Below are 20,900 nucleotides of genomic sequence, written 5' to 3' on the forward strand. Positions count from 1 at the left end.
TAAAGGCCATAAATGACAAACCCAAAGCTAACATCATACTCAACAGTCAAAAACTAAAAGCTTTTCCTCTAAGATCAGGAACAAGACAAGGATGCCCACTCTTGCTACTTTTATTGAACACAGTACTGGAAGTCCTAGCCAGACTGACCAAGCCAGTCCAAAACCAGGCAGGAAAAAGAAATAAAATGCATCCTAACTGGAAAGGAAGAAGTAAAATTGTCACTATTTGTAGATTACATGATTTTATAGACAGTCACATGTTGTTTAACGATGAGGATACGTTCTGAGAAATGCATCATTAGGTGATTTCAGCATTGTATGAACATCACAGAGTGTACTTACACAAACCTAGACGGTATAGCCTACTGCACACCTAGGCTATATGGTACTAATCTTATGGGACCACCGAAATACGTGATCCATCACTGACTGAAATGTTATGTAATGCACAACTGTACAGAAAACCCTAAAGACTTGACCAAAGAACTATTAGAAATAAATGAATACAGTTAAGTTGCAGGGTGCAAAATATATATACAAAAATCTGTTGCCTTTCTGTATACTAACAACAAAGTAGCAGAAAGAGAAATTAAGAACATAATCCCACTTACAATCACAATAAAAAGAACAAAATATCTAGAAATAAGTTTAACCAAGGAAGAGAAAAAAGTGTACACTGAAAACTATGAGATACTACTGAAAGAAATTAAAGATACAAAGAAACATAAAGATATTCTGTGCTCAAGGACTGGAAGAATTAACATTGTTAAAATGTTCATGTTACCTAAAGCAATCTACAGATTCAATGTAATCCCTATAAAAATTCCAATAGCATTTTTCACAGGAACAGAACAAAAAGTTCTAAAATTTGTATGAACCAGAAAAGATCCCAAATAGCCAAAGAAATCCTGAGAAAAAAGAACAAAGCCAGAGGTATCACACTCTCTGATTTCACACTATATTACAAAGCTATAGTAACCAAAACAATATGGTATTGGCAGCACAACAGACATACAGATCAATGGAACAGAACTGAGAGCCCAGAAATAAACCCACTCATACATGGACAGCTAATTTATGACAAAGGAGCCAAGAACATACAATGGAGAAAGGAAAGTCTCTTCAATAAATGGTGTTGGGAAAACTGGACAGCCACATGCAAAAGAATGAAAGTAGACCATTATCTTACACCACATAAAAAAATTAACTCAAAATGGATTAAAGACTTGAATGTAAGACCTCAAACCATAAAACTCCTAGAAGAAAACTTAGTATGCTCTTTGACATCAGTCTTAGCAATATCTTTCTGGATATGTCTCCTCAAGCAAGGGCAACAAAAGCAAAAATAAACAAATGGGACTACATCAAACCAAAAAGCTTTTGCACAGCAAAGGAAACCATCAACAAAACAAAAAGACAACCTACCAACCAGGAGAAGACATTGTCAAATCATATATCCAATAAGGGGCTAATGTCTAAAGTATATAACTCATACAACTCAATAAAAACACCCCAAACAACCCGATTGAAAAATGGGCAGAGGATCTGAACAGACATTTTTGCAAAGAAGATACACAGATGGCCGACAGGCACATGAAAAGATGTTCAACATCACTAATTATTAGGGAAATGCAAATCAAAACCACAATGAGATATAATCTCACACCTGTTGGAATGGCTATTATCAAAAAGAGAAGAAATAACAAGTGTTGACGAGGATGTGGAGAAAAGGGAATCCTTACACACTGTTAGTGGGAATGTAAATTGGTACAGCCACTATGGAAAACAACATAGAGATTCCTCAAAAAATTAAGAATAGAACTACCATATGATCCAGCTATTCTATTTCTGCGTATTGACTGGAAGAATATGAAAATACTGATTCAAAAAGATATATGTACACCTATGTTCACTGCCGCGTTATTTACAATAGCCGAGATATGGAAACAACCTAAGTGCCCATTGATGGATGAATGGATAAAGAAGATGTGGTGTATATATATACATACACATATGTATATATATGTGTGTATATATATATACACACACACATACACAAAGGAATACTACTCAGCCATGAAAAAAGATGAAATCTTGTTATTTGGAACAATACGTATAGACCATGAGGGTATTATGCCACGTGAAATAAGTCTGATGGAGAAAGACAAATACCATATGATTGCACTCATATGCGGAACACACAAAAAACCCCCAAAAAACAAAAAAAACCCAAACTTATAGAAGTAGATCACAGATTGGTGGTTACCAGAGGGGAAGAGCATGGGGAGAGGGTGAAATGGGTAAAGAGAGTCAATTTTATGGTGATGGATGGAAAGCAGACTTTCAGAAGCAAGTATGCTCTAGTATACACAGATGTCAAATTACAACGTTCTACACCTGAAATTTAAATCATGTTTATAAACCAATGTTACCACAATAAAAAAAATTTTGACTACAATCTGAAGGGTACAATCACACATTATTTTCCTTTTTCGATGTCTTTTATTTTTATTACTGTTCCCTCATTCTTTTCTTTATGTTATTTATTCTCATTTCTCTGTCACATAATAGGCTGGCAGGATTTAACGTGCTTATGTTCCTTAGCCTTAGGGAAAGCCTACATGTGCCTGCGTATTAGCCAAATTTGTACTCATTTTTTATTGTGATTAGAGATGATTAGAAAACTTAACTATTTTCAATGATTTTTCCTTTCAAAGTACATTCATATACATTCTTATTTTATATAATTGATACCATTATTTGAAGTGGCATTTAAAAATCTCCATTTGTGTCATCTTTAATCATCAAAATAGGAATGCACATGTTGTGAGATAAAATTACACCCCATTAGCTTTCTTCATAAATCTAAGGATTTGAGAAATTAAATGAGAAACATCAAATTTCCTGGAGTTCATTTCATATAACATGCAACAAATAAAAATTTCACCAAAGCCAACCTTTAATTCTTTAGTCTCCTGTAATAATGCTGACAGTCTTCCTTCCACATCGGTAGTTTCTGTGGCCATTCCAGCTTCGCTCTCTCCTGGTACAGGAACTGATTTTACCTGAAAGTAGAAATTGGAAAGAAATGCTTCTTTAAAGTTCCAATCAATGACATCCCCAAAGTGATTTATTTTCTTGCTATTTTGAAGTTTTACTTCCACTAAGAGACCACATACTTCCTTATTGTTTAGAGGCAGTGAGTGCTCTCCCTAGAAAGGTGAGCTCTCCCCTCAGAGGAGGAGGAGGCTGAGTCAGGAGTGGTGTGGCATCAGACCTCAGCAGAGTACAAGGCAGTCTGGGCTAAGCTGCCTCAAGGTCGGACCAAACAAGCAACCAATGAGACAATCTCACGTAGCTGCAGCATAGCATTTAATAAGCAGAGAATATTTTTCAAAGCCTTTTCCTCATAAAATTTCTGTAAGTTAAGTCCACACTGTCATCTCAGAGAGACAGGTGGGGAAATTGAGCTGAATGCCATTAACTGCTGAAATGCAAGTATTTTCTTAAATGCTATAGGAAATATTCTTAAATCACAGTTTTTCCATCTTTCCCCACCTTTTTTCTACAAAATACCGAGAAGTGGGGTATTGATGTAACAAATACCTAAAAATGTGGAAGGGGCTTCGACACTGGTAGGGGCTAGAAGAGTTTTGAGGTGCATGTTAGACAAAGCCTAAAATGCCCTGAAGAGACTGTTGGTAGAAATACGGTCATCAGAGGCCATTCCGGTAAGGGCTCATAAAGGAAGGAGGAGAGCTGTAGAGAAAGCTTCCATGGCCTTAGAGAAAACATATCATGAACAGAATCTTGGTAGAAATATGGATGTTAAAGGTGGTTTTGGTGAGGTCTCAGATGGAAATGAGGAACATGTTACTGGAAAGGGGAAGAAAGGTGATCCTTGTTATAAAGTGGCAGAGAACTTGGCTAAATTGTGTTCTAGTGTTTTGTGAAAAGCAGAACTTATAAGTGATGAACTTAGATATTAAACTGAGGGGATTTCTAAACAAAGTGTTAAAGGTGTGGCCTGGTTTCCCCTTGCTGCTTATCGTAAAATGTGACAGAAAAGAGACAAATTGAAGAAGGAATTGTTAAGCAAAGGGAGTCAGAACTTGAAGACTTAAAAATTCTCAGCCAATCCTATTGCAATAAATGATAAAGCATACTCTGGTGAAACATCAAGGGTGTGGCTGGACAACCATTTAGCAAGAAGTTACTTCTGTGACTCATGGACCCAATCAACCATCTCAGCAGAAGCTGGACTAGAGATGTGGTAATCCAGGAAGGATCCAGGAGAACCTTCTTGTCTGTTGGCTTAGACCCCTGTGAATTACATGGGTTACCAACAAGGTTTTTGAACAATTTTATACCAGCAGAAAATGTGCCAGCTTGGACTGAAGGGGACAGAGATGGGATGAAATACAAAACATCAGCAAAATGAACCATTAAGTAGCTGATTAAACAGATCTGGTGAGTCTGACTACAACATGGCTGCCACCACGGCCAAGAAGCCTATGTGACCAGAACGGCTAGTGAGTAACCTAAAGGGAAGGTGCTATCTGACAAATCTGCTTCTTTTCCATAGTGGCTGAGAAATAACATCACAACCTCCTGCTTACTACCTTTCAGAAGAAAAAACAACACAGTTAACTTACAAATGCTTCTGTTTTCTGTAATAGTTCCTGCTTTTCTGTCTGTAGTTTGGTGATCTCCAGAGATTGTGAGTTTAACTGAGATTTTAATGTTACCAGTTCCTAAGAGACAAAAATAACTGAGTCATAACATTAAATAGCATTAATTTCATCAAGGAAATGTCTATTCTCAGGAAGAAATTAAAAAAATTATTTCTTTTCTTGGCGCTTCTCTCTAAAATTACAACTTTCAAGTTTTAAAATCTAATTCTAAAAATTATTCTTGAACTTCAAACTTAAAATGGAGAATTAGACACGTTTATCAAATACATTCAGCTCTGCTTCCTTCGAGATTCCATGTAAAAAATCATATAGGCAGGGAGAGAGGGAAAGAGGAAGGAAGGAAGAAAAAAGGGAGAAACCCACAAGGATGAAGAGAATAAGAGAAAAGAGCAATAAAATTGGGGAATTTGAGAAAGCAAGTGACACCGTAACTGACTCAGCACACCTGAGAAAGCTGAAACCTTAGCTGATCTCTGAGAAAGCCAAGCTGCTGCCTGACTTGCAATACAAAACTACCACAAGGCTTGGGTACCAGGCCCACCAGATGTCTCTGGAAGTGTGGGTAAAAATGGGATCTAAAACAGCAGGGCTGGTGGAAAGTCTGCTTAGGAACAGACCGCTGGATCCCCATCCCAATCTCAGGCATCAGGCAACTCTTCCTCTGGGCCTGGCTGAAGACTAGAGGTTTATCACTTGGAAAGGGCAAAATAGGACATTTTTAGACGAGGGGCCACCAAACACAGATGAAAGTAGTAGTACTGCAATGAAAATGGAGTAATTAATCAAAAGTTTACATATTATTAATGTTGAAATTTCCAAACTTCTTACCCACTCTCCTCCAAAAAAGTACAAAGAAAAGCAATTCTAACAGTGATTTTCATCCAGGGGTGATCTCCCCCTCAATATGTGGCAATGTCTGGAGACACTGGTAAGTGGTGGGATGTCGTCATGCAAAAAGCTCTTTTGTTTCTTAAAATTTTCTATCATGGACATACGTGGCTTTTCTTTGTTTTGTTTTTTCAGTTATCAAAATGAGTTATGTAGACACTGAAATCATGGACCATTTTGTTTTTCTTTTTAAGGATTGGCACCTGGTCTAACAACTGTTGCCAATCTTTTTTTTTTTCCTGCTTGATCTCCCCAAACCGCTCCTGTACACAGTTGTATATCTTAGTTGCAGGTCCTTCTAGTTGTGGGATGCGGGACGCCACCTCAATGTGGCCTGACGAGTGGTGCCATGTCTGCGCCCAGGATCCGAACCCTGGGCTGCCGGAGTGGAGCACGAGAACTTAACCACTCAGCCACGAAGCTGGCCTCGAGTTTTTCTTTTTATACAGTGTTTTACTGTACATTATTTTAAAAACCTGCCATTTAAAATATAACTAATTTTCTTCTATAAAAATATCTAACAAAAGATTCATTGGGAAACACAAAGAGAAAAATTTTTACTTGGGATTTACAAACCAAGGTTGTATATTAATAACTTAATTCCTTTTAATTTTAATATAGCTCTAGTGTAGGTAGACTTAGTAAAACCCAAACAGCACGCTAATCTTCCTCACAAGAACAAAACACTGTGGACGTATACAGGAGACTTGGTAAATCCTTAACAACAAACGATTAAAAAAAAAAAAGTTTGATTGTCGAATCTACTGGGGTGCACAGACATTATCCAAATAAGATATAGTTTCTCTGTGTGCACAGTCATTCTTCTCTCAGATGAGCCATGTCAGTGGGCCAGGACCAGCAGACTACTGGAGGGAGAAAAGTCAGTCTTAGGTTGGTTAGGCCATCCACTTCTTTCTTTAATATTACTTTACTACTATTTTTTTAAGTAACAATGTTCCTTTTATAAGAAAGAAAGGAGAGAAGCATGGAAGGAAGGAAAAAGAAAGAAGGAAAGAAAGAAAATTTAAAAAGGAAAAAAACCAACCTGTTTAGGGATAATATACTAATGAGCGATCTGATACTTTTCTAGGTTTTTCTTCCAATTACTGCATTATTTAATTTTACATGTAAATAGTTCTTCTCTCTCTTTTTTAGCTCTTTTCTTGAACAAATACATTTAACTTTCTTCATTGGATAGATAAAGATAAATCTGGACTATCCAGTTTAATAGGAATTTATAAATATCACAAATTAACCAAGTGGAAAAAGTTTAATTTGCTTTTCTAGATATTATAAATTACTACAGCAGAAAAAGTTTATTTTGCTTTTTTAGCTAGTCATCTAATTGAGATATATACAAGTTTACCTCCTGTTTTTCCCTTTTCTAATTCTAAAATCCAACATTTTCCTGGACAGCATGGTTTAAACACTCAATACATTTAACTAAGCAATTATCATGGTCAATAGTATAAGAAAATTAGGCATAGATTTTATATGTTCAATATTTGCAGCTTATAAATATATTTAAATTTTTCTTAATGGTTATTCACTGATGATCTACAAATAATGTGGGTAAGATGCTGAGATCTGTTAAAAAGAACAGCATTGAATAATAAGAACACAATAAAACCAAAATACCCTTACTGTGTAATTAAAACAACTTCTGGATTTTCAAACGGCTGTCTTTACTACTAAATTTTGCTTACACCCAACAAAGTAGTTCTAGATTTATGGCACTGAAGGCCTATTATTCGACTATACATAATTAAAACAAGACAAAATAGAACTTGGATCAAGCTGGAAAATTACCTGTTTTAATTCTGCAATTTGTTCAGAATCTCTAGCTGAAGCTGTCACTGAAGACTGTTCATTTGTGCCAGGTGATGTTTGGGTAGATCTCTATAAATAGCAAAGAAATAAACTATGAAATAATTTCAGCCTAAAGAGATAGGAAAAAACCAAAACAGAACTGTACACATATAAGCTATATCTTGTAGATTACAAAAAAAAAAAAAAAAAAAAAAGTCACATTGACATTTTAATTTTTATACTCAAGATAAAATTTCAAGATAGCACATATTGTCTACAACTTTTCCATAGTTAATAAATTTATGCTTATACCAAGTAATTTATTAAATCTAAGCACTTAGCTGAGGTCATATGGAGAAAGAGCATAAAAGCAGGTATTTATTGAGAGATTTCCATGTCTTAAAAGAGCTTTATACAGAGCCTCACTTAATTCTCACAACAATGAAACAAATATGACCACCACCATTTTATAGATCAGGAAAAAAGTTTAAAGAGGTTAACTAAGCTTCTTAAATTCAATTAGCTAGGAAGCATCGAAACTTCAGTCAGTCTGACACCAAAGTTCATATTCTAAACCTTAATATGATATATTGGCTTAAGGGATCCCGAAAAATAAACAAGCAGGATAATGAGAATTACTCCTGATCTATTATTTAAAATTTTTAAACATTTACTTACCAAATTTTCAATTAAAGAGTCCTTTTCAGCCAGCTGGCTTTGTAAAAGTTCCTGATTACTTTTCAGTTCTTCTATCTCTTCTTGCAACCTACCAATTTCTTCTGGCTGAATGCCATTCATCTGAGCCCCATCATTGTAAGAACCTTGATGCGGATTGTCTTTTCCTATTAGGCATAAAATTTGAAAAGCCAGTAGGAAACTTAAGTTTTTCATTTTTTTGAATTACAAGATTCAAATATAAAAAAATACATAAAATTTCCTTAATTCAATTACTTTGGCAGCACTTTTGTAAACATATTACATCTTTGCAATATAGTGTATTGATAAAAATAGTGAACTGATGATACTTTCAGGGTTTCTGGGAAGAAAAACAGCATAGTCTTATTAAGACTAAATTGCATGGTTTGGTGATCTATAATTAAGAATTATAGTAGTTTTAATTCTAATTCTGTCAATTAATGTAAGAGCAAATAAAATCCCTTTAAAAATTTTCACAAAGTAATAGCTTTCTATATGGCCTAAAATAACTGAGAAATCATTATCATAAACACAAGAAGTAACCGAGAGAATTTTTTCCTGAAAACTTCAGTCACCTTCATACAAATAAACTGTATTTCTAAGTGGCTAGCATTCCAGTCAAAAGCACTATTGGATGATACTATTTACAAGCATTTAAGCTCTTACCATGTGCCAGGCACAGAACTAGAATTTTATATATTTCATTTAATTCTCAGATGACACAGATGCTATTATCATCTCCATTTTGCAGATGAGGAAATGAAAAAGTTAGACCAGTCATTTTCAACTGGCTATACATCAGAATCACTTGGGGAGCTTGTAATAATTACTGATGCCCGGACCCAACCCCAATTAATTAAATCAGAAACTCCAGTGAGATCTCAGTATTGTGGTATTTTTTTTAAAAAAAACAACTCGGGGGGGCTGGCCTGGTGGTGCAGAGGTTAAGTGCGCACGTTCCGCCTCAGTGGCCCGGGGTTCACTGGTTTGAATCCCAGGTGCGGGCATGGCACCGCTTGGCACGCCATGCTGTGGTAGGCGTCCCACATATAAAGTAGAGGAAGATGGGCACAGATATTAGCTCAGAGCTAACCTTCCTCAAAAAAAACCACAAAAAACTATAAAAAAATAAATAAATAAAACAAACAACAAAAAATAAATAAAAATAAAAAATAAAAAAACAACTCAGGAGATTCTAATGTGCAGCCAAGGTTGAGAATCAATGTCAGATAATCCATCAGATAATCCTCAACAGCAAAGAGCCTGGACTTCGAACTCTGATTAATTTAAGGTTAGAAAAAGACTAGTCCATAAGAATAATTTGTCTGATTTTTGTCCAGCTCTTGGGGACACTACAACAGAGATGCTAGCTATACTTACCTAGCTGTACTTTAAGAAGGTTATACTGATCCTTGTGTTGCTGAATCTGAGAAGCTTGCTGTGTAACTGCTGTCTGGAGCTGTTCATTTTGACATTTTAAGGTAGAAATCTGCTGCTTTAATTCCTCAAGCTGCAGATCCTGTGAAAGAAAAATAATTCAAGTGTTTCAAGTTCCTATTAATTAGCTTTAAGATGAACAAATTAAAAATTAGAGATTATTTTTGGTCAGGATGTTAAAGTACTTAACAATTCCAAAATCATTCAATGATTAAGCAGTAATACATTAATATATGCACCAAGGCCAATTAACATGCAGCAGAAGTGTAGGATTTCAAGCAAGGCTCCATTAATAAGCACTATGGCATAGCCTGCAATCTCACTGCAATTATGAGGGTGAGGGGTAGGTGTGGGGGTGGAGGGGTGGGGATGACAACGTGGACCACGACTCCATTTTATGGTCCATCAAACTATTTAAGAAATTTACACCAAACTATTTAAGAAACTTAGTAAGTGTATGTAAAAATATCCATCTATATTACTTTTGATGTTAAAAGACAATTATATAACAGAACATTTAGAAGACTGAAAAAAGAGCTTCCAACTCTCACCACTCTAATATAACTAGTCGGAATTTGATCTATTTCTTAATTTTCTTCTAATTTTTTTCCAGGCCAAGTTTTTAAAACTTGTCATAATCATTCCATATATAATTTTGTAACCTTTACTATTTGATTATAATTCCCCATATTTCTACATACTTTCCACAATCATAATTTTTTAATGCTCATTTAAAATCTAATCAGTAGATGTAATATAATTTATATTTAAAAGCAACACTGAGGTTGTTTCCATTTTTCTAAATGATAAACGTCGTTACAATAAATACTTTAGTTCATATAATTGTTCTCCTGAATCTTGGAGAATTTCCTAAGGACGGATTCTCAAATGTCATTCAAAGTATATAAACATTTTACTTTTTTTTTTCTTCTGCTGAGGAAGATTAGCCCTGAGCTAACATCTGTGCCAATCTTCCTCCACTTTATATGTGGGCTGCTGCCACAGTGTGGCTGACATGTGGTGTAGGTCCACACCCAGCATCTGAACCTGGACGGCCGAAGTGGAGCATGTTGAACTTGACCACTATACCATGGGCTAGCCCCTATAAAGTTCCGGAAGCTTGTTGCCTGATTTTCAAATGGCATTTTAAATGGTGAGACTACTTAAAATTAACATTTCTAAAGATGAGTCATTATAGTAACTGTGTCAAATCACTCTTTGCTTCTTCCAAATCAACTGTATTTATCAGTCCCAAGTGTAGGCTGTAACATTATATTCCATATATTTATTTTTCATTGCTCCAAAAATATTACATTTTATCATCAGGAAATGACTGAATATTTGTGATAAGAGACAGATGAGAAATCTTAATAATGGGTAGCTTAATGATTTAAATTTGGATCATTCAAACATGAAGCTAATTTACTGATTTGCTTGTAAACTCAAAAGCTCAGACTGAATGCTAAATATACCACTACTTTTATTCTTTCTTAGAATTTCACTTTCAACAATACAGATTGTGGGGAAGAAAACAACACACAGGCCGTTCGTATTTAGAGGGTGCTGGCCAAGCTCTTGCTGGCCACCCCTGTGTCAAGCTGTGCATGAGCAGCAGGGGGTGGAGGGCAGCACAGGGAAGGGGGTGCAACCTGCCCCACATGCACTGCCACCAGTGTGCTTTCTGTATGACACCGGCATTTTAGCAACCTCAATAATCTCATTTTCCAGATAATAATGCAGCGCTGTCTAGATTCCAATCAAAGTATATAACACAATGAGGAATGAGATGAGAGAAAAAAACCAAGAAATACATTTTGAAGGAACATAATGGAAGTTTTAAGGTGCTTAACACAATGCAAGTGTAGAGGTTCACTGGTATCCTGGAAAGAAAATGTCAATTGATGATTCTGAAAATGTAGTTTCAACTTAACTCATTGTCCACTCTAATAAATCAGCTCCTTCTCTTGTTCTGTCTAATTCGGTACCATCTATTCAGTGTGCAAGACAGAGGTCTAAGGATCATATTTGACCCTTCCTGCTCCCTCACAGTTGCATCCAGTCATGACCAAGTCCTGCCAGTTTTATCTTCTTTGGTTTCTACTCTCAGGCCTGTCCCCTCTACATCACCAGCACAGCTTTAGAGTCCCAGTAACACACATGTATTTGAATTCTGTCCCACCAATCACTGAGTGACCCCGGACAAGCTTAAATTCTCTAAGTCTCAGGTTCCTCATTTACTCTAAACTGAAGATATTAACTACTTTGTAGAGATAGTGTGAAAATTAAATGAGACAGTGTTTAACATGTGCTTAGTGAGCACCTAGAACACAGTAAATAAAAAAAGGCAGCCATCATCATCACCACCATCAGTGCCCCAGTTTCCTCCCTAGCCCACCACGAACTCTTCCTTCTTGGGCTCCCTCCCTCTAGCCTTGCCTCTCAAATTTCTCCTTTATTCAGCCACCAAGTGTTCTATGTACATGCCAGTAACACCTCTTGCCTCTCTTCTCTTTGTCTCCTTCTAGGAGCTTACTCCTAGTTATCCTTTTAGGACTCAGCTTCTCTGTTTTCTCCAAGCCCCTGGTCCTACCTGGCTAAATTAGGTGCCTCTCGGTGCTGCCACATACCTTTGATTACTTCTATCACTAGACTCAATATGTTACAATATGAATGTCACAATAATCTATGTATAAGTTTCTCCCCACATGGGACTGTGACATGGGAACATGTCCGACTCATGTCTTTAGCCACATCATCATGCACAATGCTTAGTAGATATTAAGCTCTCAGTTTGTTGAATATGCAGATGCTTCTGAACTATTTAGGAAAATAGTGAGTTTTATTTTCTGTATCCTCTTGCATTTGAAGTCCAGGAAAAATTCTTCCCTAAAGTAGAAAAGTATCAGTATATCATACAGTACACACAATTTATCAGTACATACTTGCTCTCGAATCATATTTTTGTAGTGAGTCACAATACTGTCATGCTGTTCTAATGTTTTCTTCACCTCTTCTTCTTTTTTATCTTCTTCACTAGACTTATAAATAGCTTTAGTTATCACACCTGTAAAAGAAAGCTCATTTAAAACTTATTTTAAACATTTAAAATATTATTTTATTATTAAATATTAATCAGTAAAACATATGGACTAACTACATGACAGATAGGAAACAATCTTTCCAATTTTACTGAACGCCAAAAGTCCTTCAATGGGCTATAGACCAAGAGCTGGGAAAAAACTCTTCTTTCAGGCTTATCATATGATCTGCATTATGTCCAGAACATACAAATATGATACAATCATAGGTACTTTCTAAGGAATATCAATATAACTTTTGTGTCTTACCTTCAAGTTCTTTTACCAGCTTCGTAAACTCATGGTCAAATATCATGTATTCTGGACTGGGAAAGTTTGGCTGGGGCTTCTGAGATGCTCTGGAATACAGCTCATGTTTGCTAATAAAGCCTAGTTTCTCTATGAAATTCTCTTTGCCAATCCTCTTCTCTATTAGTTGTTTTAGTTTTTCTCTACAGAGATAACCATATTGAGACACTTAAAAAAGTCATAACAAAACATAAGAGCTTGATCTACATTATACTTTGGCTGAAAAGGTTTATCATTATCTCGTAATGACATCAGCAGGTCATTTTCCCTTAGTGCTTTCCCCTTACGTACTTCATGTAGCTCTCAAGAGAGTTATCATTGAAGTAAATCGTAATGCCCAACAGAAGGGCACATAAGCCTTGGACCAACTGCTCTTCTTCTCCAAGATTTTCTGCAATTTGTCCTGTAAGCTGAAATCTTTGTTAAGGAGACTAAAGGTTCATAATATCTAGAGTAGTTCTTCATTTTGCAATTTGAATTTGACACGTATTTCACATAAGAATTTCTACAAGAAATTCTCTATATAGGCCAAGCAGACATAAAACAAACAATGGTACACACATACATACACACACACATACATATACAGCTTAGGCAAGTATCATTACCACCTTAACAGTTTACAAAGTTGCAACACGGATAAAGAGAATTCAAATATTTGGAACACAGAGCTACCTCTGAGAAGAAGACATAGCAAAGATAAATACATACGTTACTCAAACATAAAGGATACAAATGGAACATTGGCTGAATTGTGAAGAAAATGAGTTACTGCGATGGGACAGTTGCTTAGCCAGGTACAAAGCAACATTAGTAATCCAACTCTTGTCTGTATTTTGCTTCCCTGCAATAGATAAGTTGACAGAAATCTCACTTTATTTTTTTTAAACTTAAAGTTGCCCTAAGATCCCTCCCCATTTGTGTAAACAGAAATTTAACATCTTTTATAAAAGATGTGCCAGGAATCCAGATTCAAAAAATTGAACAAGAGAATGCATTCTTGTGTCCTCTATGTGCTCCATTTCCCAAAATGAACTGACAGCAGAAAATAGAATTGATTCATGCTCATAAGCATATACTGCGTTATCTAAAATACTTTAGTGTAAAAATCTGGTCTGCTAAGGAAGAAATGTACGATATGGATGCTTAAAAAAATTTATCAATCCTAAAACACCTAATAATAACATAAATTTTCATGGCAAATTTATGATGTTTTAATCAGAATTTTAAAAACAAATTTCTAATAAAAGGAAAAATTCTGCCTCCTTCAAAAAACATCAAGAAAAATACAAAGAAATAATGTCCTGAATTATTTAGTCAAATTCTATTAGAGAATATATTTTCTAACAAGAATAAACCATGTTACCAACTCAGTGACAACATGCCAGATGATGAGCAATCACAAACATAATGAAGGAGAAAAGATTTATTTAGGGGCCAGCCCCATGGCCTAGTGGTTAAGTTCAGTGCTGCTTTGGTGGCCTGGGTTCTGTTTGTTGGTGGCCATGCTTTGGCGATGACCCACATGAAAAATACAGGAAGGGGGCTGGCCCCATGGCCGAGTGGTCAAGTTCATGTACTCTGCTTCCTCGGCCCAGGGTTTCGCTGGTCCGAATTCTGGGCATGGACATGGCACCGCTCATCAAGCCATGCTGAGGCGGCCTCCCACATGCCATAACCAGAAGGACCCACAACTAAAATATACAACTATGTACTGGGGGGATTTGGGGAGAAAAAGCAGAGGAAAAAAAAAAAAAAAGAATGGCAACAGTTGTGAGCTCAGGTGCCAATCTTAAAAAAAAAAATAGAGGAAGACTGGCACAGATGTTAGCTCAGGGCAAATCTTCCTCCAGCAAAAAGAGGAAGATTGGCAACAGATGTTAGCTCAGGGTGAATCTTCCTCAGGAAAAAAAAAATTATTCAAATTAGCTTAAGTGCCCCAAACCACTAACTATACTGCTGCCAAGTGTAGTTAACCAATATTGAAAACTAGCATGTCCATCAAAATTAGTTCCTAAACTTTAGCACAACACATTTATGTCTCCCATGTGGGGTATTCTCTTAGCTCATAATATTGCCACTGCCCATATTGTATTACATAACCTGTATTTTTGTTTAAGAAAAACAAAACTTGTTTGAAACAAAGTAATGGAAATTAGCACAGCAATGCATCACTTTGGGGGTAAATTCAGAAAATAGACGGAATACAATTATTCAAAGATCTAGACAAGGAATGGATTTAAAGTAACCATCACTGTGTTTGAAAAATTTCTACCACCCAGACTGTTCTAATTTCATGAACCTTGATGTAAATATCTTTGCCTTTCCATCATCTACTTTCAAGTATACTTAATATTTAATTAAACAAATTCAAACTAGAGCTCTTCCAATGATTTCCCAAGTAAGCATTAATTAGCATGAATTTAGTTTTTACATGATGCATTATTTTTCCTTTTTCCTTGCCTCTATGTCATTACTGTGCCCACAATCTATCTTCATGTGATCCAAGTAGATTGAAAAGTTAAAAAAACACACAATTATTCTCAATTGACTATGTGCTACAGAGAACTTAAAACTAATTACTCAAGTTATAAATGCAAATGTTTCATTGATTTCTCCTATATATATATATATATATATATATATATATAAGAAGTTTATTATTATTTGGAATACCATTTGCAGGTACCAAATTTACCTAACCTGTATGTACAAAGGCATCCTATCAAATCACTGGCTGATTGTTTGAGTAAACAAAAATGGAATTAGATTCAAATTTGAATCTTCTAGGATGCCCTTTGGGGTCTAACTGAAGGATAAGAATAGCAAAGTCAAACAGTCTGGAACCTGTCAGAAAATAACAGGGTATACCCATTTAATATAGCCAACATAAAGTACTCAGCAATGAGCCTGATCAAAACTGTATGAAACCTACAGGAGGAAAATTGAAAAACACTGCTGAAGGGCACAAAAGTAGAGATAAATCAACAGAAAGACCATGATCTTAGACAGAAAAACTCAAGATTACGAAGATATTAATTCTAAAGTTATAAAATTAATGTGATCCAAATAATAATACACTAACAGGTTTTTCTTTCCCTTGGACCTAAACAACTTGGTTCTCAAGTTCATATGGAAAAATAAACAAGCAAGAGTAACTAGGGAAACTGTTAAAAACGAAAAAGAGTAATGAGGTGATACTAGCTCTCGAACACAGGAATCAAGGGATAGAAAGGTCCAGAAATGCATCCATCTACAAATGGGAATCTAGAATATGAAAAAGATAGCACATAACCATCAGTGGGTTATAGATAGGCTTTAAAAATGTTGAGACAGCTAGATATCTATCTAAAAAAGATCAGAGGATCCATATCTCATAGATCATTGAAAAGAATGGAACAAAGATTTAAATGCAAAACATGAAACCAGAGAGTATGAGATGGAAATATGGGCAAATTCTTCAAAATCCTGAAGTAGGGAAGGCCTTTCTTAGTATGTTTTAAAATGCAGACGCCATAAAAGAAAAGTCTGATACAAAAAAAGAAAAAATCCCAAACAAAATACCAAGGTCAAAAGACATTATCAGGAAAAATATTATTTGTAAATTATCACAGACAAGGGTTAAATTCCTTAATATAAAATGAGTTCCTATAAGAGAAGAAATGATTAACAACCCAATAGAAAAATGGGCAGATGATATGAAATATAAGAAAGGAGAGTTCACAGAAAAACTTCAAATGGTGTATAAACATGTAGAAAGCTATTCAACCTGTTAGTAAGAGAAATGCAAATTAAAACTCACTGAGATAACATTTTTCACCACTCAAGAGAGTGGGCAAAAACACAAGTCTAACGACATGCTGTTGGTGAGGATCTGGGGAAACAGATAATCTAGTACACCGCAATCTTATTTCACTTTGCTAGTGGAAGTGCAAAATGGTGTTAAGTGAAAAAAACCCAAGGTGCAGAACAGTGGATATGCATAAGAAGCACCTGAAGACTACAGAAGAAACAAATAATAGGAGGCGGGGAACTAGGACATAGGTGGGGCCAAGACTTCTTATTGTATACTTTTTATATCATTTTGATTTCTAAAGCATGCATTACCCATTTCAAGTATATACATATATCTATATTTTGTGTGTGTGTGTATGTGGGTGTGTGTGAGGAACACTGGTCCTGAGCTAACATCTGTGCCAATCTTCCTCTATTTTACGTGGGATGCTGCCCCAGCACGGCTTGACAAGCAGGGCTAGGTCTGTGCCGGGGATCCAAACCTGTGAACCCCGGGCCATGGAAGCAGAGTGTGAAAACCTAACCACTACACCACCGGGCTGGCCCTAATACATACATATATTTTTAAAGGACTAAATTCTTAATTCTAAGAGTGGGAGTATGGTGTCAATGAATAGGACATTTGGTTGGGAATTAACCAAATCTTCTACTGTCCTACCTTGTACAAGTTCATTATGCTATGTGGGCCCCAGTTTCCTCATTTTGTAAACAGATATGGTTAGGTTAAATGAGCTCAAACACAGAGGTTAAGAGGACAGGCTCTGAAGCCAGATACCAGGATTTATATCCCAGTTCTAAAACTTGACAGACATGAAACCTTAGGCAACTTACTGAACTCTTCTTCATCCTTAAATAAGGGTAATAGTTAACACCTATTGCATAGAGTTGTGGAGTGGATTAAACAGGTTAATACATGTAAAGAACTAACAGTGAGCACATGGTACACAGTAAATGCTCTACAAATGTTATAAACTATTATCAGCCTTTCTAGCTCTGCAATTCTATGACTCTTTAAGGCGGCCTCTACTTTGCTGCATTAACAGAAATCCATGCACACTGAAAACATGCAAAGTGAGGACTGTATAACAATGATCTTTTGTGCAGACTATATTAGTCTGATGTTCACCAAACCATGATTTATAACAGAGACAAACAGAAGATAATTAAATGCACAAAAATAAGGAGATGGTTAACTAACCTATGGTATATCCATTTGGTGAAATATTACTTAATCATATAAAGTGATGTTGATTTAGTATTTAATATCATGGAAAATACCTATAAGAAAAGATGCAGAATACAAAAGGGAATCTAATATATGATCACTGCTTAACAGTATAGAAAAAAAAAAGTCTGGTAAAAAAAATTCCACCAGTACTTATCTTTGGGTAGTAGAATGTGGGAGGTTATTCTCTTTCTACTATTTTTCTAAATTTTCCAAAAATTTTTTTTAAAAAACTATTAGCAACTACAAAAATGCTATAGTATTTGTCCAGTGTACCATCAAAAAATGTTAAGAATAAGATCAATCCAACAAAATCCTGATCAAGCTGCTCTCTCCCTCCAAAAAATAAAATTAGAAATTGGGCATTAAAGGCTATCAAAACATTCTGTCATTGCTTTCTGATCTTCTGACAGATTCTTTATAGATAAACAGCCAGAGCAGGTAAAAGAAAGCTACACCCCACTTTCTAACTAAAACTATTCATTTCATTTATACATTTATGTACTTGTTTGTATGTTTGTTTATAGGTTTAAGTCAAGAAAAAGTACATATCTCTTTCCAGCCTCCCAGAGTGTGTGAACTATTGAGGAGATTTGGAAAAACAAATGAATGCTGAAATTATAATTTCAGAGCATTCTGAGGGTTTAGTTACTAGAAATGACAGATTTGACAGGATGGAATAGATCCACAAACAAAATAATTGAAGCTGGATCATCTTATCTTTAACATACGCTATTATATTTTCTTCATTACATTTTCTAAATAAAAATCCCTCTTATTACTACTTTGTGGATTTCAAGTTTAGTATTTTTGCATTGTTTACTAAAAAATATAAGAAACTAACATTTTAAACTTCTAGTGTTCAAGCATTAAAATGAGGTTCTAAAGATTACGATTAGATTCACTTTCTGGTGGTGGCCTCTGGGGATAAAGAATTAATAGGAAAGGGGCATGATGGAACTTTCTGGGATTCTGAATATGTTCTACATCTTGTTATAGAGGTATATTCAACCATCAAAAATCATGAGAATGAGGAGCCAGCCCCAGTAGCCTAGTGGTTAAGTTCAGCACACTCCACTTCAGTGGCCCGGGTTCGGTTCCTGGGTGTGAACCTACACCACTCTGTTAGTGGCCATGCTGTGCTGGCTGCCCACATACTAAAAAATAGAGTAAGACTGGCACAGATGTTAGCTCAGAGCCAATCTTCCTCAGCACAAAAAATAAATTAATTAATTTAAAAAATTAAAAAATCACCAAATTGAACACATAGGTCTGTGCATTTACTCTGTGTAAATTATACCTCCAAAAAAATTCCCTTTTAAATGACTGACTTGTATAGTTATAAAATACTTAATATAAAAAATTCTGCAGGTTAAACCTGCCAGTGTGTCCGTGCGTGAGTTATTAATGTGTTAAATCATGCTTATACATAAAGATACAATTCCTAACAGGACCTCAGTTATTACTACCGACACTGCACAGCTGAACTCATGCCCAAATACGAATATTAAAGTACACTGCTTTTTGCCAAACACTCCACAAAACCAAACCAAACACAAATCACACTCCCCCCACTATACATCAAAAATGAATCCCCAATGGTAGTTGTAGCTTATGGATTACATCCAGAACACCCATAGTTAATTTAAAACCTTTCAAATTACAATATTATACTTACTATTGTACATTTTCAGTAACCTAAGTATAATAAGTCATCACATTCTCTCCTATACTGATTAAGTAGAAACAAAATTCTTAACCCTAAATTTCACTACCATTTGAAATGGTTTCAGGGGAAATAAAGAAGCAAGCCTGGGTGAGAAAAACACAAAAAACCCAAACCAAGGAATTCTAGAAAGTGCAAGCATTCCCGGAGGAAGCACAAGTACAGCTTCAGATTCTCATTCCCGTAGTTCTTAGTAACACCACTACAAGGTCCCACGGAGAAAAAAGGCAGAGCCACTTACAAAAGAGACAGCTGCTGACACAGGAAAGTGTGAGTAGAATATAACTTCAAACAAGCAGTTAAAAAAACCAATCGGCAAAACCCAAGACAAAGAAAAGGCCTTGCTGTAGGAGGAAATGCCTAAGCTCAAACAAGTGATACATACCCGTCTGTCGATCTTATCGCCCTGCAAATTATACATTAAAAATTATTCATAAATATTACTGCTTCAGAAAAATTTAAATCTAGAAAAATCCCTCAAATACAAACCCAAGCCAATAATTTCGGAGAGGATAGTTCTACTCTTTTATTAAATAACAATGCGTATACATTTTAGAGGAGAAAGGATAATTTTATAGTACTGTGATTAGAGTGGGAAGACATCGCTATCTTAAGGATTTCTCATTATGCATTAATCATAATTATAATGTTAGAGCCAAGTCTGTGGTCATGGTGATTACCAGCTGTGGTGACAGCTGATTACTATTTGGCTTATGAAGGGCTGTTTTCAACAGACAGTAACATGAGAATGTCAAATATTCAATAAGTAAGGATATGAATATTTTTGGGTAGTTTTTTAAATCACTAAGAGATAAATGATAAATCAAAGACAAAATAAACTTTCAATAGAAGTAAACCAATTTTAAACAACAAAGGGAGTTTTAACTCCTTTTTCACTACAGTTAATTTTTAAGCTTTCATTTATAACTTCCTACGGATGACACTGATGTTTCTTTAAAAGCTCACAATAAGACAATTCAACGAGTGTGGCAAAATTAAGAGGAACACAGCACATTATCATGGGAGGAGGTAGGATAATTCTAGTGGACAGAGCAATTTTAGATTTATCCACATTTTTCGCTGTCCCTGAGTGACTCCGAATGTCGACGCCTTTATAGTTTTGCTAAAGCGTGAACTTGAATTGTTCAACAGCAAGGCTCATACATGTGGGCAAATCATCTAATAGTAAGTGACATTCCTAAACACCTGAGCACCCACTCTTCAATGAAGCTTTCTTGTTCTCA

At 35.6% G+C, this 20,900-nt stretch overlaps 1 protein-coding gene across 4 annotated transcripts in view; it reads right to left on the reverse strand.

The window, feature by feature from the left end:
* Positions 1 to 20,900, reverse strand: part of USO1 (USO1 vesicle transport factor) — a 95,623-nt gene that overhangs the window by 2,529 nt on the left and 72,194 nt on the right. The window contains exons 14-23 of one of the 4 annotated variants that reach the window (XR_011437537.1): positions 20,042 to 20,062; positions 13,644 to 13,754; positions 13,202 to 13,320; positions 12,872 to 13,053; positions 12,467 to 12,588; positions 9,468 to 9,606; positions 8,070 to 8,233; positions 7,392 to 7,481; positions 4,656 to 6,448; positions 2,958 to 3,065 (exon numbers count right to left, since the gene is read on the reverse strand). Coding sequence is in view for 2 of the 4 variants with exons in the window: in XM_005608703.4 (XP_005608760.1) it covers positions 2,958 to 3,065; positions 4,656 to 4,754; positions 7,392 to 7,481; positions 8,070 to 8,233; positions 9,468 to 9,606; positions 12,467 to 12,588; positions 12,872 to 13,053; positions 13,202 to 13,320; positions 13,644 to 13,754; positions 20,042 to 20,062 (1,155 nt within the window). In the remaining 2 variants the exon portion in view is untranslated. The remainder of the gene's footprint in view (positions 1 to 2,957; positions 3,066 to 4,655; positions 6,449 to 7,391; positions 7,482 to 8,069; positions 8,234 to 9,467; positions 9,607 to 12,466; positions 12,589 to 12,871; positions 13,054 to 13,201; positions 13,321 to 13,643; positions 13,755 to 20,041; positions 20,063 to 20,900) is intronic. The other 3 variants (XM_005608703.4, XR_011437538.1, XM_005608704.4) reach the window with 3 other exon arrangements.

This window comes from Equus caballus, chromosome 3 (genome assembly GCF_041296265.1).
Source record: "Equus caballus isolate H_3958 breed thoroughbred chromosome 3, TB-T2T, whole genome shotgun sequence".
Classification (NCBI taxonomy): domain Eukaryota; kingdom Metazoa; phylum Chordata; class Mammalia; order Perissodactyla; family Equidae; genus Equus; species Equus caballus.